Source organism: Euprymna scolopes, chromosome 28 (assembly GCF_053919585.1).
Source record: "Euprymna scolopes isolate OS-2025 chromosome 28, ASM5391958v1, whole genome shotgun sequence".
Classification (NCBI taxonomy): Eukaryota; Metazoa; Mollusca; class Cephalopoda; order Sepiida; family Sepiolidae; genus Euprymna; species Euprymna scolopes.
Window position 1 is genome coordinate 103209474 of NC_136509.1, and position 26383 is coordinate 103235856.

Below are 26383 nucleotides of genomic sequence, written 5' to 3' on the forward strand. Positions count from 1 at the left end.
TTAACTGGAAGAAAAGGCGGCGTTTGTCTCCCTTTATTCCAGTTGTGAAACATCTCATGTCGCAGTATTTTTTTATACTCGCTTAAAAAGTATTTTATTTAAAAAGTACATGGAACATAAAATATGAATATTGATAAATTCTTAACAATGAAGTTGTTTCAGCATCGTTTGTGTCTGTATGACAACATTTAAAAGTTGTGAAACTAATGGAGCAAGGTTCAAATCAAACTTATTAAAACGTTGCTTTGTTTCATTGATTGAGATTGTCGGACTGACTTCCTCATCTTGTTTGTTAACGTCACAACGTTTTGGCCGTTTTTCCCTCCGGCCTTCATCAGGTGTTTTGTATCGAACTGGGGAACCGTTTGTTAGGAGTCTCGAACCCTAACAAACGATTCCCCAGTTCGATACAAAACACCTGATGAAGGCCGGAGGGCAAAGCGGCCGAAACGTTGTGACGTTAACAAGATGAGGAAGTCAGTCCGACAATTTCAATCAATGAAAACACCTCATCTCAAAAATACAGACAATTACTATTGCTTTGTTTGAACAGAATTTTTCGTACTTATCAAGAATTCTGCTTATATTAAAAATCCAAAATAAAGAAAAATTTGTAGGAGGTACATACCTATAATGAAATAAAAACAAATGAATTCTTATCCAGAATCCAGCCTAATTAAAAAAAACAAAGAAAAACTCTAAAACTTTATGATGTATATAACCGTTATGTAACGAAAATATATTCCAAAAATCATATGAATTCGAGTAGCTTTATTTTTATAAAGGAAATCTACTTTTAGTGATTAATAGTATATCATAACCATTACAAGGCTGATTTTAAATTCTTGGTAGTTTGAATTGAGTTTTCACCCTTTATTAAATGACTGATCAAGACAAACCATTCTCGCTTTTCTTAGTTAAAATAAAACAAAAAAACTACTTGATCAATTCATGTGATTTTTGGAATGTGACATTTTCGTTCCATGACTGGTACATGCATCATAAAGATTTTTGTGTTTTTGTTTTTTAATTAGGTTGAATCCTGGACTTGTACTTAAAAATTAATAGAACCATTTCATAGTAAATATATGAAAACCAAAATTGTCAACGGAAAATGAAGATTCACGCAACGAAACAAAATCTTTGTTACGTGCAACAAAGTTGTCGAATATTCAACATTTTTTTTTTTTTTTTTTTTTTTTCTAACGAATGCTGATGCGCAGATGAGGCACACCATCCTTGTATATTAAAATATCACCGTTTGATACGTTTCGTATTAATATAAAAACTGATTTTAATTTTCTTTTCTTTTTTTTTTCTTAGGTTACGAATAAAGATTTAATGGATTTGATTCGTCGAAAAGTGAAATTAAATCTTCCGTATGCTGGAGTCTTCTTGAAAAAAGATGACGGGTAAGTTTTATTTTATTTTGTTTATTTAATTTTATTTTATTTATTCATTTGATTTATTTTTATTTTTTCTATTTATTATTTTCTAATTTGTTTTTGAATTTGCTGTTTTGTTTGTTTGTTTTTTTTTTCTTTTTTCTTTTTATTTTATTTATTTTTATTTTATTTATTTTTATTTTATTTTTATTTTATTTTTATTTTATTTATTTTTATTTTATTTATTTTTATTTTATTTATTTTTATTTTATTTATTTTTATTTTATTTATTTTTATTTTATTTATTTTTATTTTATTTATTTTTATTTTTATTTTATTTTTATTTTACTTATTTTTTTTTATTTTTATTTTATTTCTTTTTTATTTTTTTATTTTTTTTTATTTCATTTTTTTTATTTTTATTTTTACTACTGTTCTCTCAACCTTGGGTCAGTGTAACCTCTGGCCTTCATCTGGATCGATAGTGCATCTCGTACAACTCTAAAAAAATATACAGAATTTCACACTGAATCCAAGAGATTGTTGGCCATGACCAAGTAGAACATTTTTTTTTTTTTTTTTTTCCCCCCCCAATTTCTTTGGTTTTGATTAGTGTTGGGACAATTCCTAAATTTTTTCCGATTACGGGAAAATGTTGATTAACGATTCTGATACCAAGTACGATTCTGATTCCCGTGGAATTGTTTTGAAATATACCATTATATAATCGAAAGTGTTTGTGTAGCAAAAAAATTTGGTAAAGTGGAAATACAATTAAGGGAATGTTGAAAACGATTTTATTTTTTTTTTTTATTTATTTATTTTTTTTTTTTTTATTTTTTTTTTATTTATTTTTGTTTTTTTTGTAAAAATTTCCTTTGTTGAAGATAAATGTTTTTGTTTCAATTCTAGCCGATGCCATCCAAGTATAACTAATTTTCATATTTTTAAAACAAACTTCTATTAATTCACTGTTTTTTCTTTTTTTTTTTCTCATTAGATGTTTAGTTTTATTATAACACCGTTCTATTTGTGTATATTTTCTGCGTTGTTCACAATTGCATCTGGAACTGCATTTAAAATCTCTTCTATGTGAAACCGTTTCTACCGAACTACTCGAATTTTTGGTCAACATAATTGAAACTTGATATAAGGTGCTTTCAATAAGTTTCCAAACTCTTCTTTTTTTTTTTTTTTTTACACGCATTTAAAATTGTCGTAGACTCTTGAAAATTCAGAATGTTATTGCTATACATTTTATGAGATGACTAATTTTTATGATTTCAGGTTCAAATGAACAGCTACAGCAGGAATTGGAATACACCTTACTAAAGCCTGATTGTCACAGCTGGTGAATTTCAATACCGCAATCTGGACGTGAGGATATTTTAGAATGATATGCAATAAAATTCTGTTTTAAACTTGGAAAAAATGCAACAGAAACGTATGGAATGCTTCAGACTGCTTTTGGACCATCTTGTATGAATCGAGTATCAGTTTTTGAGTGGCATAAGAGATTCAAGGAAAGCAAGGAGTCTGAGGGATGATGAGGTGTGGGAGAAGTAAGAAAGTCAGAACACCAGGGTTGATTGGCCAAATAAAGAATTTCATAGATAAGGAACGTTGTGTGTCTATAGCAACAACAAGTGCACAGTTTGATGTCAGTGTGGGAACTGTAACACAATAATTCGCAATGAACAGAAGATGCGGAAGATTTGTGCAAAGTTTGTCGCAAGGGTGCTCAGAGAGGATCATACTATTTGACCATGATGGGCATCAAGACAGTTCCTCATCCCTCCTTATAGTCCAGACCTTGCACCCTATTACTTTTGGTTATTCTCTAAACTCAAGGTAAACCTTAGCGGTTGTTGCTATGAGATAATTTAGGAGATGAATGAGGCTGTGATGAGGGTCCTTGACATGCTCACAAAAGAGGACTTCCATGGGACCTTCCAGAAGTTGGACGGTACAACAAATACATTGCAGTTGGAGATTATTTCAAAAGGGGTTAGTTTCATGTGTGTACTAAAAGTGTGCTTACAAAAGTCTGGAAACTTATTGGAGGCACCTCGTAGATATGGGGTATTTGAACCTATGGAACAAAATAAGGGATAAAAATTGAAAAATGACTTGCCAGGCATAAGTCGAAGTAATGCATATGCGTTACATATGCACAAATATGCATTTTGCTGCGTTAATTTGTCAAATTTTTGTATGCGTCTGTCGTTAGCTCATCTGGTAACAAATACGAGAAGAGAACTCTATATTTTGGTTTCAATTTTAGCTGAAAGCACTTTTGCATTAATTTAAACATATTTTACGACCAGGCAACATCAGGCACCCTGCTAGTATATAATAAATTTAATATAATTTTCTGATTTTGTAGTCGTGATACGGAAGTGGTTAGCTCTCTTGATGATATTTACCGCATTGGAACCTTTGTCCAAATCACAGAGATGCAGGACCTTGGGGACAAGTTACGGATGATTCTCATGGCCCATCGCAGGTATGTCATTGTTCGAAAATTCTCATACGCAAAACCTCAATAAAAAATTTGTTTCATTCACATCTTAAGGAAATTTTTTTTTTTATATTAGGTTCTTGTTCAGAATTTCTCCCGTATTAAAAACAAACAAATGCAGAAAGATCTGTAAATTGAATGTACCCATGACTAAACAAAAACATCATATTCCAAAAATCACATGAATTTTATCAAGTAGGTTTGTTTTTTTTTTTTTTGTTGTTTTTTTTGTATAAAAAATAATTTCTTTACAGTCAAGTACTTTTATTTTAAATAAGAAAATCAAATTTTATGACTTGAAGTGATTTTCTCTGCAGCCATTTTGAAAAAGTCTCAAACAAGGGAGATAACCCAACATAGATTTATGCTTGTAATGCCTATGAATTCCTCTTTAATCATTTAAAAATGATTGTCTTTATAAAAATTTAAATTGTAACATTGCATGGACGCAAATGCATGTGAAATGACTTCACCTGTCGGGAAAAATATAGACTTTGAAATGGAGATCACGTTAGAAGCATGGCTGATGTTTGAGAAGGAGAGAATGAGGAAATAAAGGTTATTGTTGTACGAAAAAGTTTGAGTAAACACTTGTCTTATGTTGTTTTGCAACTGAGGTTACCATGTGTTGGTTCCTGAACAACGTTACACAAATTTTTGTTCGATTTACGTGACCTTTGGAATTTTATATTTTCGTTTTATCACGGGTACGTATATCGTAGATTTTTCGTTATTTTTGGTTTTTAATATAGGGGTAAATTCTAGACAAGAACCTCTTTCTCTTTCTTTATCCGTCTCGTTATGTTAAAAGAAATTGAAACAGAGAGAAAAGAATCGTCACTTTTTGTTTTAAAATCCAAAACTCTTAAAAGCCTTGTGCCATCCTTGAAACCTGAAAATATCTCGTCCATGTTTGGCACAATTCGTTGTCAAAAATGCAAAATTTCAATGGCATCCTAACCACCTTACTTCCTAGAACTTTCTCTTTTTGCTTTGGTTCTTCTCCAGAATTCTCCCCCGTCACATTCCAAAAATCGAAGTTGATGAAGTACTTTTATTTTAAGATAAGAAAATCAAATTTTATGAGTATCTGTAGAGTGACGTTTTTGGGAAAGAAAAGAAAAAAAAAATATATATATATATATATATATATATATAAATAAATTTATATTAATTTTATTTATACAAACATTAATGGCTACATATGTGCATACATGTTTCTGTAATCACCCACGTTGGGGGATTACGTCTTCAGGCCACGAATTACCGTCAAAACATGTATGCACATATGTAGCCATTAATGTTTGTATAAATAAAATTAATATACCTGCTCTGTTCACTCATTGAGCACTATTTTGGTAGACACGTGTTGTTTCATTGGATGTATTTCTAGGAAACTAAACTCTACTGGCTATATATATATATATATATATATATATATATATATAAACAAGGGAGATAACTCAACAATTCATATTTACTAGATTTAGTTTGTAGACTTGATGTTTTCTTGGATAACTGCTGAATTTGTTTGACTTGAGGTTTCAGCATCGTTTGTGTCTGTATGACAACATTTAAGTTCTCAAACTGTTTCTAATGGAGCAGAGTCCAAATCAAACTTATTAAATCATTGCTTTGTTTAAACAGTATTTTTTGTACTTGTCAAGAATCCCTTCCCTATATTATAAAATAAAGAAAAATCTTTAGGATGTCCGTATCCATCACAAAATGAAAATGTCATATTCCAAAAATCACATAAATTGGTCAAGTAGTTTTATTTTTATAATGAAAATAATTTTTAAGCAATTAATGAGAATTCGTAGGCATTACAAGATAAATCTGAGTTATTGTTGAAATATCTTCCCTTTGTTTCTTAATATTGTTCAAAATGACAAGTGAAACAGTCACTTCTCAGATACTCATAAAATTTGAATTCTTCATTAAAAATAGAACTTCTTGATCATAAAAAGATAATTTTCTTGATAAAAAAAATCTTACTTAATCAATTTACGTAGTTTTTTGGAATATATTTTCTGATTCGTCATGGATACGTACATCATTAAGATTTTTTTTTTTTTTTTTTTTTTTTTAAATATAGAAAAAAATCTTGATAAGAATGTTTTCTTTTAAGTATGCGTTTTTTTTTTTTTTTTTTTTTTTTTTTTTTTTTTTTTTTTTTTTTTTTTTCAATTTTGGTGAATATTATTTTATTTTTTATTCTCCAACATTATTTTTTTTTTTTTTTCACCCAGAATTAAAATCAACAGTCAGTATATAGAATCTGAAGAAGTTGAAGCCACTGAGGGTAAGTTTTTTATTTTTATTTACAGAGTGCATAAGGTATCCTCAGATACTTTTTTTTTTTTTTTTTTTTTTTTTAAACATTTTTAGAAAAATAGAAAATAACTGTTTAATCATTCAAATTTACAATTTCTTGTAACAAAACAAATATTAATCTACGTTTTATTCTGTATATATCCTCCTTTGGCTTCTATCACTGATTCGATTTGAGTTTGAAAGCAACAGCAGTTTTGATCAGGTGGTCTTTATTTATGCCCCCCCCCCCATTGCTTGGGCTATTGCTTCCATCAAACAGGATTTGGTGTTACATATTAACTTCCTTTTCAAAGTGGGGGAGGGCAGAGCGGTAGCTCTAGATATATCTAAGGCTTTTGACAGGGTACGGCATGAGTGTCTCCTCAGGAAAATTAAATCATACGGTATCACTGGTAGAATATTTAACATAATTAAATCCTTCTTAGATAAGAGAAAAATCCAGGTTGTCCTCGACGTTCGTACATCTAAACAGTGCGATATAAATGCGGGAGTGCTTCAAGGGTCTATCCTTGGACCTCTATTGTTCCTAATATTTATTAATGACCTCCCCGACAAAACTGCCTCTGAGATGGGTATATATGCTGATGACACCACATTCTATAACAGGCATGACAGGAAAACAAATGAACACATAACTAAAGAAATGGCAAAAACACTAGAGGATGACCTCCAATCTGTAGTGGAAGGGGGACAAAATTGGATGGTCACATTCAATACTGCCAAGACTAAACTGGTTTCCTTCAATAATTACAAGAAACCTTCTCTACCACCAATAGCAATGGCCAGTGACTCCCTGTCTGAGAGTACATCTTTCAAACTGCTTGGCCTAACGTTCACAGGAAACATGAGTTGGAACAATTATATTGAAAATATTGCCAGGGCCGCTGCGAAAAAGGTAGGCTCTCTCTACCGTGCTAGAAAACTACTGACACCTGAAAGGATCCTGTCCCTCTATAAGGCCACCATTCGCCCATGTATGGAGTATTGTTGTCACATTTGGGCTGGTGCATCTGCTACTAGTCTCTCGCTCCTAGACAAGGTTCAAAAGAGTCGCCAATCTGATAGGCCCTAAACTGGCATCTAAACTTCAGCCTCTGTCCCACCGACAAACCGTTGCATCCCTCTGCCTGTTCTACAAGTATTTTAATGGTGAATGCTCTGACGAACTGCAGACACTTGTGCCCCCACGACGTAGACATCCTCGAAAAACCCGACAGGCAGAATCCAAAGGATGATGGTCTTGTGAGTTAGGAAGCCATAAATTTGGTGTGAAATGATCATGAAAATTTGAGGACTTTATGGGATGATTCTAAATCTGGTTAGAAGACATGGACCCTTCCATTAGCTATGTTGTCTATCCAAAGCTTAATAATGGTTTGAAGAGTCTCGACATATACATCTGCATTGACTCCAAGACCCTGGGGATGGAGGAATGAGGAGGTATGATATGCCCTTCACTACTAACAACACCTGAAAATCATTACTGGTGACTTTTCGAAATCTTGTATCTGTGTTTCGCTTTCATAAACAATATTATGTGTCTTTTCATTTCATTTGTTATAGTAGTGTCGACCATGGCATCTTCTGAAAGCAAAACATTAATTAGTATTTAATTTAATTTAGATTTAAAAAAAAAAAAAAAAAAAAAAAAAGTGTCCTCAAACACCTTACATGTCCTGTATATATAATCAAATGCTTTTTATAGTTTATTTTATTTTCAGCCATTTTTGATGTAGAGGGCTACTATATGAAACATAAGTTGAAGGGATGCTATGTAGAGTTTAGCAGCAAGATGTCTGTATTACACTTGAACTTCTGCATGTCAGTAACGTCAGGGGGGAAAAAAAAGGAACCCAGAAGGGAATTCCAAAGTCTAGCAGTATATTAATTTAAATTACAAAAATATAAATATCCTCAAACACACACACACTGTGTGTGTGTGTGTGAAAGAGAGAGAAAAAGAAAAAAAAATACACACATATCTATATATATATATATATATATATATATATATATATATATAATGTGTGTGTATTCGTATTTTCACTCAAACAAGGTTTATTGCCAAAGAGATGTAAAGAACTACCATGGATTAGAGGCCATGCTTATAAGTAGGGAGTTGAGCAGCAAGATCTCTGTTCACATTATATTTAAACTTTTGCATGTTAGTACAGTCAGAAGCAGGAAATATGAAGGGAATTCCAAAGTCTAGCAGTTTGAGGGAAGAAATACTGTGAAATCAAGGTAGTGACATGATTTTTTAGATGAGGATTGATAATTTGTTTTATTCGGACTACTGTACTCATCATAAAGATTCCCAAGTTTGACCATTGCACCTTAGAAAAAGTCGGACCTTATGTTGACCAAAACCTTGTGGACGTAGCACATCAGTTTAGAAGAGCAGCCGAATAATACAGCTTCTCTTTTAGATCACAGAAAATTAAGTTTTTTTTTTTTTTTTTTTTTTTTTTTTTTTTTTTGCAGAACCTACCAAACGGAAATCGAGACGACGACGCAAAGCTGAAAATGAAATTGAAGAACCTCGAGATTCTGAAGATCCTGAAGTTATTGAGGAAAGCTTGAAGCAAAATGCTGGCGTGCTTATGGTTGAGGTGGTAAATATTATGCACGAAGACTTCAAACAAACGGATGAAATCAAGGTGAGGACAAATTTGTTTTGTTTGGGGAGGGTGTCAAAGATCACCTCTGCTCCCATGATCCTCCTCTATGCAAAGTAGGAGGAGGATCATGGATTTATACACGTCAGCTTCGTAATTCTTGTTTTCTTTATTTTGTCCTTTAGTCCTCGCGTTCCATGAGTGGTGTTTCTGACAAAGGGGAAGAATTACTGTTTTTTTAATGCTTATCGTTGGCTAGTTTTTGACCTTGAAGTAGTTTTGTTTTAGCTTACATCAAGTAGCTTTATGCCTTGTCTGGAGCGATTTTCTCCCAAAATTTCTTTTTGTATTTATTGTTTTTCTCTTTCAATTTATTCTTTATTTCTGTTTTCATTTATTTCATTCTTTTCTCCTTTTTGTTTCTTTTTCTTTCTTTCACTCTCGTCCCACTTTTTCTTTTTTTCCTTTTCGTGCATTTTTCTTTTATTCTCTTCCATTTCTACTTCACTTTATTTTTCATCTTTTCATCCGAATGCCTTTCATTCTACTTTCAAATTTTGTTTGTTTACTTTTCAATCTCTTGCTTCCCTTATTTTGCCCTTTAGTCCTCACATTCCAGGAGCAATGTTTGACAAAGAAGGAAAAATTGCAGTTTTCTGACTCCAAATCTGGCCATCTAATACTTATCATTGGCTGGATTTTGTTTTTTATTTTTTAATTTTAATTATTTATTTTTATTTTATTTTTTATTTTTTTTAAGCTCTTTATACCAAATGGCTTCATGCCCTGTTTGGGGGGGGGGGCAATTTCTATTAGATTCATTAACTGAAAGTACTTCTTTTAAACTCCTTGGCCTAGCGTTCACAGGAAACATGAGTTGGAACAATTACATTGAGAGCATTGCCAGGACTGCTGCGAGGAAGGTAGGCTCTCTCTACCGTGATAGAAAGCTACTAACACCCGAAAGTATCCTGTACCTCTATATAAGGCCACCATTCGCCCATGTATGGAGTATTGTTGTCATATTTGGGCTGGTGTATCTGCTGCTAGTCTCTCGCTACTAGACAACATCCAAAAGAGACTCCAACCTGATAGGTCCTGAACTGTCATCTAAGCTTCAGCCTCTGTCTCACCGAAATGTTGCATCCCTCTGCCTGTTTTGAAGTAATTTAATGGTGAATGCTCTGACGAACTGCAAGCACTTGTGCCTCCACGACATAAATACCCCCGACAAACCCGACAAGCAGCTAAATCCCACCCCTTCACAGTAGAAATCCCTAGATGTAAGAGAGCGTTCTACTCCAGTAGTTTCTTCCCCAGAACTGTTAGACTTTGGAATTCCCTTCCGGGTTCCTGCTTTCCCCAACTTTACTGACATTCAGAAGTTCAAGTGTAACGTGAACCGACATCTTGCTGCCCAACTCCCTACATAGTACCCCAACAGCTTATGTCTCTGATAGTAGCCCCCTACACCAAAGTGGCATGTGCCTTGTTTGGGGTGAAGATGTAATAAATAAAAAAAAAAATTTTTTTTTTTTAAATTATACCAGAAAAAATATTTAATATGCGACTTGTTTTATTTTGCATTTCTTTCTTTGTTTTTAATATCAACTGTTTATTTGTTTATTGTATAGTTTGTTTATAATGATCCTATTTTTAAAATGTATTTTTCAAATTAAGGTATTGAATCCATCTTTAGATCTGATCACCTCAGAGGAAGTATTAATACTATTAAAAATACAAATGTTCTAAATCTCACTTTCTGATTTTTTTTTTTTTTTTTTTTTTTTTTTTTTTTTTTTTTTTTTTGTGTATGTATGTGTGAATACTTCTGTATTGAACTACAGGCTCCTTCCTCTCAATTCATCTTTAAAAAAATAAACTTTACTGGTTCATCCACAAAATGCAGCAATAGCTCTAGAATCACGCCAAGGTTGGCGAAGATGCCTGGGAGGCTAGTTGAAGACGTGGTTACACACTATCAAATTCGACATCAAATTTCGCTCCGGTCTGCAGACGTTTGCTGCTCGTCTTGGAATTGGTGGCAGCAGACCATCATGAGTGATCAGCATTCTTTCCAGGATTTAAACTATTAATCAAAATTACATCCCTTATCAAATTTTTTAAGTTTTATTCCATGTTAACTAAAATGTCTATCGTGCAACACTTTCTGAGGTGTTTCCTTTGAAAGATCTGAAAGTGTGTAAAACTTTATTTTTCAGGCACTGACATCAGAAGTTGTCAAGACGATCCGTGACATCATCGCCATGAACCCATTATACAGGTAAGTTTTCAAAAATTGTTTGAAACCAGAGAAATATTTTGCAGTTAAAATTGATGACAGGAAATTTGGAGCATAATATTGTCTGGCCTTGGTGAACTCGGTCAGATGTCAGTGTTGACATGATGACCTTAAGGTCATGGGAATTAGTATGTCTGTGGATCCCAGATTCTGGAATTGCACACACGCAAAAATCTTGGGTCTTATTTCGTGGCAAAATCTGATTGGCTAGGGAAACTTCCACCCCATCAACATACCTCGCTACATATACTACTGTCGCGCGAAAATTAGTGAGATTACTTTTTGATTCCGAGGGGCACGGATTGTGTGGAGACCGCCGTTCCCTGGAGGCATGGCTCCTCTTCCTCCTCCTCCGCCCGTCTGACGCTGTTTGTGAAGAGATTTGAGACTTTGAAAAAAAACTTACTAAGAACTGAATGATATTTGTAAAAATTATTTGTACATAAGTTTGTGAAATTAATTCTGTAGAATAAATTTTCACGAGGCTTCGATATTCACTTTCAGCATACAGGATTCAATGTAACAACCCTCAGAAGGACTACACGATACGAGCCGAGAGTTCCAGATAAACAGGGGTCCTAGCTGAGCTTCATCTGTGTGGGGTTACACTGATTACAACTCCATGTGGAACGGATCTATCACCCCTAACTTCTTTCTTGGGACTCAACAAGCCAACACCTGGCATAGAGGCTTGGGGTTCGACTATGACCGAATACTAACAAGCCAACCTGCCTATTTCCACACACAAACTCGTCCGACAATATTGTCTTTAATCTATCGTGACTCTACTTCTAACTTCTAGAAGACAAATAATTCATTATAGCTATGAGCCATAACTTCAAACAAACACACCTGAGCACCTTTTCTCTTTCAACAGGCCTGACTAATCTTTAATCTGCGCCTCCACACAGAAACACTTTCCACGAGAAACCCTTTCACTACATAACCTACTAACGACAATAATCAATAAATTTGTTTTTAAATGTTAGAATGAGATTTCTTGACTCCATTTTTACAAAAGATAATTTTCCCATTGAGAATAAACGTAGTTGTCCCAAGCAAAAATTGGCAGCATAAATCCAGTCAGAAAACTTTGAATTATAAAGAACTAGCGAGGGGTACCCGGCGTTGGCCGAGTGTTTGGAGGTGTGTGTGTGGAAACTCCAGGGGTGGGGGTTAAAAAAAAAAAAGTATGAAGATCGAACCGTTTAGGCAAAGTTGTAAATTAAAGTGTGAAAAAAAAAAAAAAGTGCGACATTAACCATTGCCCCACTGCGAGATGCTAACGGAAACGCGTTTGAATTTATTTAATTACTTGGATTTGGCAGGTGCCCGTTTTAATGAGTTAATGAGGTCAAGTTTGACTGCTGGATTTTTATTTTCCCAAGATGTTATAGGAAAAAGACTAACCCACATGTGGCAAGCGACAAATGTTGAATATTTATCTTCCCGAAATCGAGTAAATTAAATAGACAGGCGAGCTTCGTTGTTAGCTGTGAGATATTACAATTTATGTGATATAAAAAGTTTTAAAAAGTTGTAAACCGACCGATCGCTTCTCTGAAAAAAGCCTTTTGTAGACATACAGAAAAAGCGAACACACATACATACAAACATGCATACATTTTCGCTTTTATATTTATAGATTCCAGTATGAATCCATTTAGGATCAGCTGAGCATAGTTCCCTCCATGTATTTAAGACAGAAATATGACTGAAAAATAAGAGATTCAGTAGATTTTATACAGCGTTTTTTGTTTTTTTTTAGTCCAGATTTTAGTTGAACAAACCAATAATAAACTGCAACTCCATATACTGGAAGCATTACGAACAAAAACTAAAAAAAAATATTGATAAAATAACTTTCTCAATCATCCTGAAATGTTTGAAGTAATTAAAATAATTAATATATATATATATACTAGCTGGACACCCGGAGTTGGCCAGTCATACAATCCGCTTAAACATGATATTTTGATTTATGCAGACTACGTATGTATTATAGAATCAATCGTCTATTGCAAAAATAGTTTTAAAAAAATAATTTCATTCATCAAGTTTTTAGTCTGTTTACAATATCATGTCAGTTAATATTTAATAGTCTTTCTTTTCTTATAAGAACTTTTACAGGGGGAATATATTCCGTTACATCGGCGAAGGTAACCCTGGTGTAACATAAAATATAGATAAAAAATGAATTTTTACAGGGGAATAAGAGAAGACTATTTTTAGGATTGGAATTTTTTGATACTTATCCGATGAATTTCTCCACAAAACCTATCTAAGAACACTGCCAGAAATATTTATTTTTGTGTGAAATTTGCAAAAGATAGGCTCAGCTGTTTCGGAAGCTTTGAGGAAGGAACTCGCACATAATGACTTACGTATGTGTGTGTGTGTGTGTATATATATATATATATATATATATATATATATATATATTTAAAGGGAACTATAACAGTAGTCTAAAGAGCAGAGTGTATTTTAATGTAATAGTAAAATTACTAATTTAATTAAAATACAAGAAAAGAACAGTGCTCATTGTAATTCAGGAATATAAGCTCGATAGGCAAATATCCTAGAGCAACTTTAATATTTAGTAATGTGATTGAAAATTTAAAATTCAAATTAAAAATCTGTTTCATAAGAAGGAACAACAACAAAGGCAATAATTTGTACGATCGTTTTGGGAAACAATGTTTTTATTGTGATAGACATTAAGCCACGGACAATAATTTTGACATAGTATTTTTTTTTTTTAAAACAAAGTCTATTCATCAGCAAAAATATTGGTGTTTTTTTTTTTTTTTTTAATATATGTAAAAGACACCACAAATAAACCTAGCATTTTTAAGTAAGGCAGATGTATCTGGAAAAAATAAAAATAAAAAGGAAAATATTTACTTGATAAGCAAATTAATATGGGTTGGGGATAAAAAAATAAAAATAGAATAAAATTATAAATCTGAATTTAGTTATAATATATTTTAATAAAAGTTTAGAATTATATATATATTTACATTTTAATTCTTTGCCTTTTGACAACCGTAATTATCATCAAATTATTCATTTGGATGTTGATTGTAGCTTATAAATGCATGAAATGTTGAATTTTCAAAAAGAACGTCAATGTAAAATTTTATATCGGTTAGAATATGTTTGTAAACGCTTAATTTAAAATTGAGCAAATATTTTTTAAAAAAGTGGGGGGAGATAATTAGGGTTTATTCCATTTATATTATCTATTTTGAACTTATTGAATTTAGTATTTCATTATTTATTTATTGAAATTAATGAATATAGTATAGGTTAAGGTTAAATATATATTTAAATAATATACAATAATGGTACATATATCAGATAAACTAATATTAATAATATTGATCATCAAAATTTTTATTAATAAGAGTATCAAGTTAAACTTAAATTTCAAGATTGAATATTAATAAGTAACATTTTTAATGGCTTATGATCGTTTATATTTGTTAAATTTAAACCACCGTTTATGACTGCATGCGGAAATAAGTTCCTCTCTTGAATTTAGGAGGGTTGTTTTGTTTGATATCGTCATGTTTTTAAATCTTTAGGGTCTCTTGTGTAGAAAGTGCACAGAATCTATCTCCTGGTGTACATGATTTATATGATCCTATTATTTGCCATTTCAAATTGAATGAAATATTCTTATCTTTGAGCCGCCAAATATGCTTGGATAGAGTGGTTTGGTTCAACAGGGAGTGGTTTTTAAAGGAATGTTTATGGGTTGAAATTCTATGCATAATAAGTCCATATATATATATATATATATATATAATTTGTGTTTTTTGGGAAAATATGCTCATTCAATTATATGTCAACCTTAATTTATACCAATCCTTTAATTTATGAAGCTCGATGTAGCTACAGAGCATATACAAATAAATGACAAAAAATCAAGTTCCAAGATGTTCATCTTATTTTTTTCAGCTTGTTAAAATGTTCAATTCTTAAAAAGAAAAAAAAAATATATATATATATATATATATATATATACACACACGCACACACAAGCTGGATGCCCAACATTGCCTGGTCGTACAATACGCTTAAGCATCATATATTAAGTTATGCAGACTCCATATGTATTATTATAGAATCAATCCTCTATTGATTATTATATATTATCAGCTTTGACTGTGAATACAAATAAGCCAATACGGCTATCTCCACACACAGACTTCAATGCGGTACACGCATATAAACTCTTTCTCATCCTACAGTACTGTCTCTGATCTTTTATGATGCACATTTCTACTATAACTTTAAGGAGACAATACATCATGGCTATGAACCACAACTTAAGCACACACACACACACACACACACACACACACACACACACACACACACACACACAAAAAAAAACTCTTTCTCTTTCAACAGGCCTGTCATATCTTTAGTGATCATCTCTTGAAGGTTGCTGAAGTTATGTTTGTGTAGTTTTTACTATGTACTAGTGATGGGACAATTCCAATATTTTTCCACGTTTCCTACGATGGTGTCGCATATGCACCCGTAGCTGATATACGCAGAATGTTAGTCTTGTTTTTCTTCAGATTGTGTTTTTTTTTTTTGGTTTTTTTTTTTTGGTTTTTTTTTTTATTTTAGAAACTCATGTTCCCCTCCCCCTCAATAATCGCTAATGTGAAAAACGACATGACCAGAAGAGAATTTAAAAAGAAATCCACAGCATGCAGCGTTAAGATCGGCAATTGTTCTCGAGCAGGGTACCACATGATCTCAGACATGCCTGATAGATTTTTCCCTTAAGAATTATTTAAAAATTAAAAGAAAGTTACACCTGTTATTTGAATATCTTTGTCCTTGGGAAACTATCATATTTCCATTTCTCACTGTATTTAATAAATTTGTAGTTTCTTTTTTTTTTTTTTTTTTTTTTTTTTTTTTTTTTTTTTTTTTTTTTTCCCACTTTTAACTTGTTTATCTTTCCAGGGAAAACCTTGCTCAGATTATTCAGGCTGGCCAAAGAATTATAGACAATCCTGTTTATATTGGAGATCTTGGTAAGTGTCACCTTTTTAATTTCCATAAATTAATTTTATTTAAAAAGAAAATCTTTAGTAATATTTGAGGTGTTTGTGTCTTTAGGATTAAAGCTCAGTCGAGCACTTTTTGTGAAAGTAATAATAGAATAAAGAAGCAAGAATAATAGGTTACTTTTGATGTTGTTTGCTTGTCACCGTGCACACTTCATTTCTATACGTGAATGGTTTAGATGATTGGGGGGGGGGCGAATAATGTAAATACGTGGTAAATAAGTTAAGACAAATGGAATTTTTTTTTTTTTTTTTTTTTTTTTTTTTTTTTATAGAAATGGCTCCAGACGAGATATGAAGTCACATAATGTAAGGCGCTAAAAAGAAATACTATTTCAAAATCTAACTATCAGTCAAATGTTGAATAGATAGATTTTGGCCTAGAAAACAATTCTTTCCTCTTTGTCAGAAACATTGCTCATGAAATGTGAGAACTAAAGGACAGAATAAGGGAAACTTTTTGCTCTACCCTAAAATGATATAAATAATTAAAATTAAAAAAAAAAAGTGGCAGTGCATGTGAAAGAAAAAGAGGGTCAATTATGACATCACAATGTATTCTGATTTTAGGAAATCCTTTGACTTTGTAAAACACTAGTATTAAGCAATGTCAAATTAAGAAATTATATTAATGATATTAGTTTAAAAAAATAAAAAAAGATGGCACTTTTTTTTTTTTTTTTTTACATGGGGGTCACCACTTATCAAGGCCCGAAGGCCACTCGGGGATAAGGGTTATTGCGTGTACAGTAATCAATGAGATAGTATTGTAGTAATCATTAGTATTGGGGGTTTTGATAGTGTCTTACTTAAGGGTGCGGTTTGTCAGGAGTTTGTTTATATTGGACTTGAAGATGTCCAAGTTGTAGTCAGGTGGAAAACAGGCAAGCGGCAGAGAGTTCCACTGGCGTGCAGTTCTAAGAAAGAAGCTTTGCTCATGGAATCTACATTTGGATTTAGGCACAGATAAATTATTGAAAGCAGTTTCAGCCAGACGGGTGTTTCTCATGAAAGATTAGCGAGGGGGGGGGGATGAGGAATTGGAGCTCAGACAAGCACCTGCCATGGAAATACCGATAAAACAGACAGGCTCGCAATGTCTCTTCTGTGGGAGAGAGGTTGCAGGGAAGAGAAAAGGGCATCCCCCACTAAACCACGAGGTCTTTTTTTTCTTTTAAATATTGTTAAGTGAACATTTAAATATTTTAGAAAGCCACACTTGTGTATATTTCACTTTAATTAAAAAAAAAATTTCAATTTTATTTTTAATAAATAACAATATTTATTCAAAACAATTTCATGCTCATCTGTCTTTCTAACCGTTAAATCTTAAATTATTATCGATTGTTTCAAATGATAAATTCAACAACCACCAAAAACTAATCAAAATATATAAACATCGTTTTGACTTAACTCCAAACATCTCAAGTCATGCCAAGGCTTACCACCACCATAGCATAGAAGAGAAAGAAAAAGGGGGGAAAAAAAGTACAAACTGTCTAATTTCCTGAAAATTAAAAAAAAAAATTCAATTTTATTAATAAATGACAATATTTATAAAAAACAATTTCACATTCGTTTGGTCTTTCTGTTAAATCTTCTTACGTTTATTATTTTATTTATTTTTACCACAATTTTTTACATTTCCAAGAAATAAAAAAGGACAACACAAAAAATTGAAGACTGCTTGTTTGAGCTGAAAGCTTGCTTATAATCTTTAAATATTTATTTAAAGAAAAAAAATATTGTTTTGGCTTTCTAAAAACATTTAAATATACTAGTTAAATTTTTATAATTAATATTTAATAATATAACAAATACTGACCCAATGGGTCATGGTTGGTCTAATTACTAACCATTGCATCTAATTAGACTTAACTTTGCTAGTTATATTAGTTATTGGATGTCCAATATTTTTCTGTTTAAAATTCTTAATACAGATACACTTGTCGATTCTAAAATTGCCTAATCGTCTAAAAACAATTAGAATTTTATTTTAGGAGGGATTTAGTGTAGAGCCCTCATTGATTTTAAATTTTCTTTTGAATTCAGCAATGTTTTCCTGTAACCCGGCAGGGTAGTTGTTTTTGCAATCCTGCTTCACGGAACCTATTAATGTAATCAGGCGATCTCCAATCTCTAAATGCAGGGGCTAGCCTTAAGTCCCCATGGCTGCACTCTTATTTCTATTTAGTGATGGATTCTTCAAAATTTAATTGGACTCTTACTTGTTACTGGAACTACTTTGATGCTCAGGGCACAAAATGGGTCCAACCCTGAGTATGTGAGGCAATACCTTTAACTGGTTGGTTGGCCGTTCATCATCAGATGCTGTGGTTGAATTCTCCTCATAGGTGCTCTGGTGAATGGCTAGTATATCACTTCCTTCCATGCAGTCTGGTCTGATCTGGTTGTGGTGTCGGTGCTGTAAATAACTGTTTTCAAATCAAAACATTCAATAATCAATAACTCGCATCATTTTCTTTATAAACAAGAATAATTATTCATAAGATATATCAGCTTGTGCAAAAGAAAGTTAATCTCTTCTTTGGGTTCTTGATGGTTTCAAGATGCAGGATTTTTTCAATTTGGATTCCTTCAGATGGTTTCTCAGTCAGAGGAGGAAGAGCTTTTCCACACCTCTTTTGGGGAGTTAACCAGCTTTTGAGCAGATATCCAGCTTTTAGGCTAAAGTGCCAAAACTGATGCATACTCTTCAACAGCCAGCAAGCAACTCCCCTCTCTCTCTCTCTGCCAAACCAATGGTTTTGATGAAATACTAATTTTGACTCTTCTATTTGAGATTAGCATTTCCTCCTCTATCATTTGGAGATTACTATTTCTCTCCCATTCTTTTTCTCTTTTTCTTTTTCTGAATCTCTTCCTTTCCTTCTCTTAATCCATATCTTTCTGCCATTTATGAAAAATGCATATCGCTTTATCATTCTGAATTCTTTTGACCAAGTGTCAACACTCATGACCACACCTAACCCTTAGTCTGTAAGCAAGGTAATTTGGTGCTGTTCGAGTGCATGAGAATACTGTTACATTCTTTTATCAAAATTTGGGATGAATAAATAAGCTTATTGTGAGATTTTCGTCCATATTTTTAACTTGTGCCATTTTTTTTCTATTTATTGATTCCTGCACTTTTATTTTTTTACTTGTATTCATAATTATAATCTGTGAATTTTAGTTCTGACTGAAGAGATTTTGCAAGTTTGTCTCTGCTCTTTCATTACTTTTATGATAAGTGCTTAACTCTAATCTATGCCCCCCCCCCTGTAAGACATTGCAACAAATACTTGTCTAGCTACAACAACTGCTAAGAATTTCCCTCACATCATATCGGTGGCTAAATAAAAATTCCTGAACAATTTCCCTCACATCATATCGGTGGCTAAATAAAAATTCCTGAACAATTTCCCTCACATCATATCGGTGGCTAAATAAAAATTCCTGAACAATTTCCCTCACATCATATCGGTGGCTAAATAAAAATTCCTGAACAATTTCCCTCACATCATATCGGTGGCTAAATAAAAATTCCTGAACAATTTCCCTCACATCATATCGGTGGCTAAATAAAAATTCCTGAACAATTTCCCTCACATCATATCGGTGGCTAAATAAAAATTCCTGAACAATTTCCCTCACATCATATCGGTGGCTAAATAAAAATTCCTGAACAATTTCCCTCACATCATATCGGTGGCTAAATAAAAATTCCTGAACAATTTCCCTCACATCATATCGGTGGCTAAATAAAAATTCCTGAACAATTTCCCTCACATCATATCGGTGGCTAAATAAAAATTCCTGAACAATTTCCCTCACATCATATCGGTGGCTAAATAAAAATTCCTGAACAATTTCCCTCACATCATATCGGTGGCTAAATAAAAATTCCTGAACAATTTCCCTCACATCATATCGGTGGCTAAATAAAAATTCCTGAACAATTTCCCTCACATCATATCGGTGGCTAAATAAAAATTCCTGAACAATTTCCCTCACATCATATCGGTGGCTAAATAAAAATTCCTGAACAATTTCCCTCACATCATATCGGTGGCTAAATAAAAATTCCTGAACAATTTCCCAGAACTGTCCATCTGTAGAATGCGATACCGTGTGTCTGGTTCCCAGCTGACTACAACATGAAAGTCTTCAAATCCAATGTGAATAAATTTCTATTGAGCTGTCAGATTAGATAATCGACTTCTATCCAACTTCCACTATAACTAATCTAGTTGTCTCACCATCTACCTAGCACTTAACCCTTATCCTTGAGTGGCTTCCAAGCCTTAATAAGTGGTGTCCTCCCAATTAATCTTTCCAACATGAAGTTATGAAATTAACAATCAATAATTTTGAAAATGTCTTTTTTACAGGAGCTGCTTTGACCGCTGGTGAGCCAGAAGAACTCCAGCAAGTCCTTGAAGAAACTAATGTAAGTCTATCTATAACTAGCAGGGAGATCTGACATTGCCCGAGATTGAATAAGGATCAATGCATGTTTCACAATTCCAATACTTTTCTTGTCATTGAAATCGGTGAAATCGCCTATTTTTTTAATCAAATCGATTGCCTGCTCTAGCTGGGGACTCACTGTGGTGCACTGTGAGGAAGCTTCATATGCCTCCCTGCAGTGACTGAGTCCATGATGCATTGTAGTCTACATTGCACTGTAGAGAACCTAATCTTGATTTAATAAAATGTTTATATAATGGTTTAAGTTAGTTTCAAATGCAAAAGTCAAGTATTATGCTTCAATTGTGCTCTAAAGAGAAACATTCAGTTCAAACGCACCTGTCTGATCAAAGAATTTACTGTTTATTATATACATAAAGCTCTTCTGCTTGTGAAGTAAAAAAAAGTTTCTAAAATGCAATAATAAAGTTTCTAATGTAATGCTTTGGTCAAACTTTGCTTGCTCCTTCGTTTATCAGATTTTTTTTTCAATTATCAATTTTCGATACTTATCTGAGGCATTCTGATAGAAAACCTGTCTAAGAGCACTCCTAGACACATAAAGAATATTTGTGAAACTTCAAATAAATCGGCCCAGTTGTTTCAGGCTCCATAGGGAACGATCTCTCACATACACCCACAAAGTGCTTTTATATATAAGTAGAAATAATAGATAACTTAAATGCCATGGCAAGAAAAACCAGAAATATGTGAAACGAAAAGATTAGTTGGTTTACCACTCTTTGAAGAGAGGTGTAAATGTCTTACAATTACAGGCCTCCTTAGAAACCTGAGCAATTACAGGCCTCCTTAGAAACCTGAGCAATTACAGGCCTCCTTAGAAACCTGAGCAATTACAGGCCTCCTTAGAAACCTGAGCAATTAAACCTGGAACTCCTTAGTTTATCATTAGCCTTTAGTGAATCGCAATTCTTCTAGAATATTTGTCAGTTTTGGTATTAGTCAAAAATCAAGGGAGATAACTTGACAATAATTCTTATGAGATTTATTTGGTAATGCTTAAGAATTCTCATTAATCACTTAAAAATGATTTTCTTATCTGAAAGAAGCCTTAATTTTTTAAGATTTGTTTTTGGTTAATTTTTGATTTTTATATCAGAATTTGTTCGAAACGCAAGTTTCAGTTGATCTTCTGAATGTTTTTTTTTTCTGTGACCGATTTTGTTTTTATTTCAGATTCCTCGTCGTTTGATGCTCTCTTTATCACTGCTGAAAAAAGAATATGAACTGAGCAAACTACAGCAAAAGATCAGCCGTGAGGTATGTGATTATTTATTAAACGCATGTTGTGTGTGTGTATCTGCCTGTCTATCTGTCTTTGCATCTATCTCTCTCTCTCTCTCTCTCTCTCAGAAGACAATGAAGTCGAGTAGGGTAACGTAACAGCACTCAGACTTAATTTACTTTGCCACAATGTGGGTTTATACTTTTTAAGACTGATGTGGGGGTGTCTTGCATTTTCAAGCTCTAGTCAATCTGTTTAATCTTTGACATTTGAGTATTCGTCATTCGTGAGTTCTTGTATGCAAATGACACACACACCTTCACACACACACACACACCTTCACACACACCTTCACACACACCTTCACACACACACCTTCACACACACACCTACACACACACACCTACACACACACACCTACACACACACACCTACACACACACACCTATACACACACACCTTCACCTATACACACACACCTTCACCTATACACACACACACACACACCTTCATACACACACACACACATACAGAGGAACACATGCAAGCAACACAGAATAAACTCTAAAATGTTGCAAAGTTTTTGATGATTAATTTGAAGAAAACTATTGTTATGCATTCACCTCCAACAAGTGTGCCACATGTGAAACACCCCCTTCTTCACTGTCTTTCTCTCTCGCATGTGTACATTTTGTGTTTGTCTTATTGCTAGGATATTTGTGCATGTCCTAACATCTTCCAACATTCTCTCTCTCTCTTTATCTATCCGTCTATATATATCTTTCCTTATATATATATATATATATATATATATATATATATAAATAAATTACAATAAGTTTACCAAGGTAATCAAAATGGTAAACTTAAAATATATTATAAATATTAAAGAGTTAATATTTACACGTAAAGTAATCTCAACCAGATGTAAAAGCTCAATAAAACCGAAAAGGAAATAGAACTTATAATATGAACAAATGATTAATAAAACATGTTAAAAAAACATCTTTAAAAAGAGTTAAACATTTAATTTTAAAAAGGAAGCACAAGGTAAGTGGATAGTCCTTAATCCGCGCAGTTTCGAAGAAATAATCTCCTTCTCATCAGAGGGCAGGAATTAGCAAAATGCGGGATCGGATTTTGCATGTAAAAGTATTTAAGGAAACCACAAGTAAGTCACAGATCTTACTTGGTTAAAAAAGGGTGAGGTAAGGGGAATAGGAGGTAAAAGAAAAAATGATAAAGATTTCACATGAATGGATAGTCCGATGAAGGGTAAAAAAATCCAAGAATGGTAAAATTCAAACACGGTCGAATTAAAAACTTCCAATCCAACAGGTAAGTTCCAAAGGAATCGCGTAACTGGAAGACGGTCCAAAATGATCCAAAAGGCAGAATTCCTTGGAAAAAATCATAAATGGAATAAGTTCAAAATTATTAAAAGAAAAGTTCAAATGTGCACAGAAAAAGCACTGGAGAGAATATTTAAAACACGTCTGCCAAGGCCGGAAGAATCAAGTAAATATATATGAGAGAGAAAAAGAATGCTGCCTAAATATGCACATGCATACATGTGTGTGTGTGTGTGTGTGTGTGTGTGTGTGTGTGTGTGTGTGTGTGTGTGTGTGTTTCTACAGCATTCTGTTTGTAAGCACACTTCATTGAATAAAATAGAAATAATTTTTAATATTTACATGTTTATCTCTACAATAAAATAATAAATCTACGCATATACATAAAAAATAACTTTGAGGAGATTGAAGATCACTGACAGCTCTAAATATCACCGTAGTTTGCTGAGCAGGGATGGAGTCTTGGATGCTGCAATAATTCATAGGATAATCAGGCTAGCTCTGCTTTTGGTAAGCTTGAAAAGCATGTCTGGTTGGATAGAGGAATTAATTGTATTGTATGCATCAGAAGCATCTAGTGCTTTTATATATGAATATTTTATTATTTCTTCTGGAACATGATTGAGGCCAGTACCAACAAGCACACCCACAACACTGTCAAATCTCTGAAAATTCGTGGGGACATTTGCTGCTATAAACAAGGACATGGTTGCCAAAATGCAGTGACTCATTTTTGCACTCACCTTGAGATAGTTGTCCATGCCAGCAGCAGTTGTAAAATAATGTACAATGTAACCCTGTTGCTAAATACTGTAGCGTTTCTGCATACGCAACTTTTGTTATATTGCCTATTTTGTTTTCTTTTCGTCAAGTGTCGGAAATTGCTACAACACTCTGTGTGTATGTGTCTATATATATACATATATAATTTTTTTTTTTTTTTTTTTTTTTTTACAGTGATCACCACTTATCAAGGCCCAGAAGCCACTCAGGGATAAGGGTTATTGCAAGTACATTACGTTAGTGTGGAGATTTGATGAAGTGTTTACTTAAGGGGGCGGTTCATTAGGAATTTAACATTGGACTTGAAGACATCCAAGTTGTAGTCCGGTGGGAAGCAGGCAGACGGAACAGAATAAATGACACAAGACTATATTCCAAAGTTCATGATGTTGACCATCTTATTCCTTTAATTCAGTTGACATTTAAAATTCTTCAGTGTCTGTTTCGTAGCGCAAAATCAATTATTATATCAATCAGTGAATCTATTATGCCCTTAACTCATCAGAAGAAATGGCAACAATCAATCCATCAAAAGAAAATAAAGTGTGTTTTGACATGATTCAAAATTCAATAATTGGAATACCTTATGTTTCCATTATGCCATTTTAAATTTTCAAAATGGCGTAATGGAAACCTATAAGATGGTCAACATCATAAACTTTGGAATGTAGACTTTTGTCATTTATTCACTATATTGCTCTGTAATTTCATTGAGCTTCTTAAATAAGGATTGGTATATATTATAAAAATATATTTCTACAAATGTATGTGTGTATGTATCGAGAGAGAAATAAAAAAAAAAAAAAAAAAAAAAGGAGGAAACCAAGTCATATGTTCATCAACATTTCGTCTTTATTGCGAGACTTCCTCTGGATGAATGAAATTAAAACAAAACACCAGTACAAATAGCTGAAAATATATTTTTCGATGTAATGAAATATATGACCTTGTTCCATTTCAAAAATGAAAAGTTGTTGCAAATTCAAAAGGGAAGGGACATTGTGAAAAAGATTTATTTTATAACGTCATATAGCCGTTAATATATTTAAAAAGATATAATGCAATTCATATTCATTTTGGAACAAATATGTCCGTTATAATTTAAATTTGGATGCGTAACTGAAATGAAATGAGTGTATTTTTGTTATGTAATTTATTGACAAGAACTAAAAATCGTATAAAAAATAGGTTAATTATTTTTAAGAACCATCGGGTTGTGAAAGGTTTTTTTGGAGGGTAGTATTGTAACTAGAAGAGTCGGGAAAGTTGCCTACATAATTCAACGAGCAAAGTTTGTCTGTAAAAGGCATTTTAATCAATTGAGGATCTGATCCATATAAACAATCCAAACAGATTAAGAAGTACTAATGAAGATATTGTACGACTTGTTTCAAATGACATCAACCATGAACGTTGGATTGTCGTTGGAAGCAACAACGAAACAAAAAACAGCTGATTCTTCTAAATGTTGAAGTACACGGAATGAGGGGAGAACTATGCAGTGGGAAAAGAAAAAAAGAAATTAAACACTTAAGTCTTAATCCTTAAAGAAAGAAATATTGAAAGCAAAATTCGATGAAGTATTTAACGCAAGAAAAAGTAAATAAATCTTGATATTATGGTATTCAAGATACGATTTTGTTACATTGTATCTCTTTTGTACAATAAACCTGTTAGAATTTTATATATATATATATATATATATATATATAATATATATTAGTAAATTTTTACCTAAATGCGAGTTGTGAATAATTTTGTACCCCCATATAGGGCGCGGCATATATATTGTTTGTATAATATAATTATCCACTGATATTAATGTTTATTTTATAACGTCATATAGACATTAATATATTTAAAAAGATATGATGCAATTCATATTCTTTTTGGAACAAATATGTCCGTTATAATTCAAATATGGATGCGTAACTGAAATTAAGTGTATTTTTGTTACGTAATTTATTGACTGATTATATGTATTAATTATTAGAGGATATGTTTTCTATGGTGTGAGAGCGTTAACTTGTGTCTAAAATTAAATTATGTTCTTTTAATAGGAGTTCACTTATTAATGTTTAATTGTGCTTGAATTTGCAATAAGCGGTGATTCAAAGTCTCTGTTGCTGTTTGTTTGAAATAAATGTAACTACTTTTGCTTGATTGAAATCAAAAGTATGATTATACTGCAATGAATGAGAGAATAATGCATTATTATAAATTTTTTAGACACCACTTTACAAAGAACATTACTATTGCTCATTTTCAAAATG

At 32.6% G+C, this 26383-nt stretch overlaps 1 protein-coding gene across 1 annotated transcript in view; it reads left to right on the plus strand.

Moving 5' to 3' along the window:
* Positions 1-26383, plus strand: part of LOC145249763 (lon protease homolog, mitochondrial-like) — a 67187-nt gene that overhangs the window by 5673 nt on the left and 35131 nt on the right. Inside the window, exons 2-9 of the mRNA XM_080111684.1 lie at positions 1324-1412; positions 3772-3891; positions 6159-6211; positions 8728-8903; positions 11084-11145; positions 16153-16223; positions 20651-20709; positions 21927-22010. Of these exons, the coding sequence (XP_079967810.1) occupies positions 1324-1412; positions 3772-3891; positions 6159-6211; positions 8728-8903; positions 11084-11145; positions 16153-16223; positions 20651-20709; positions 21927-22010 (714 nt within the window). The remainder of the gene's footprint in view (positions 1-1323; positions 1413-3771; positions 3892-6158; positions 6212-8727; positions 8904-11083; positions 11146-16152; positions 16224-20650; positions 20710-21926; positions 22011-26383) is intronic.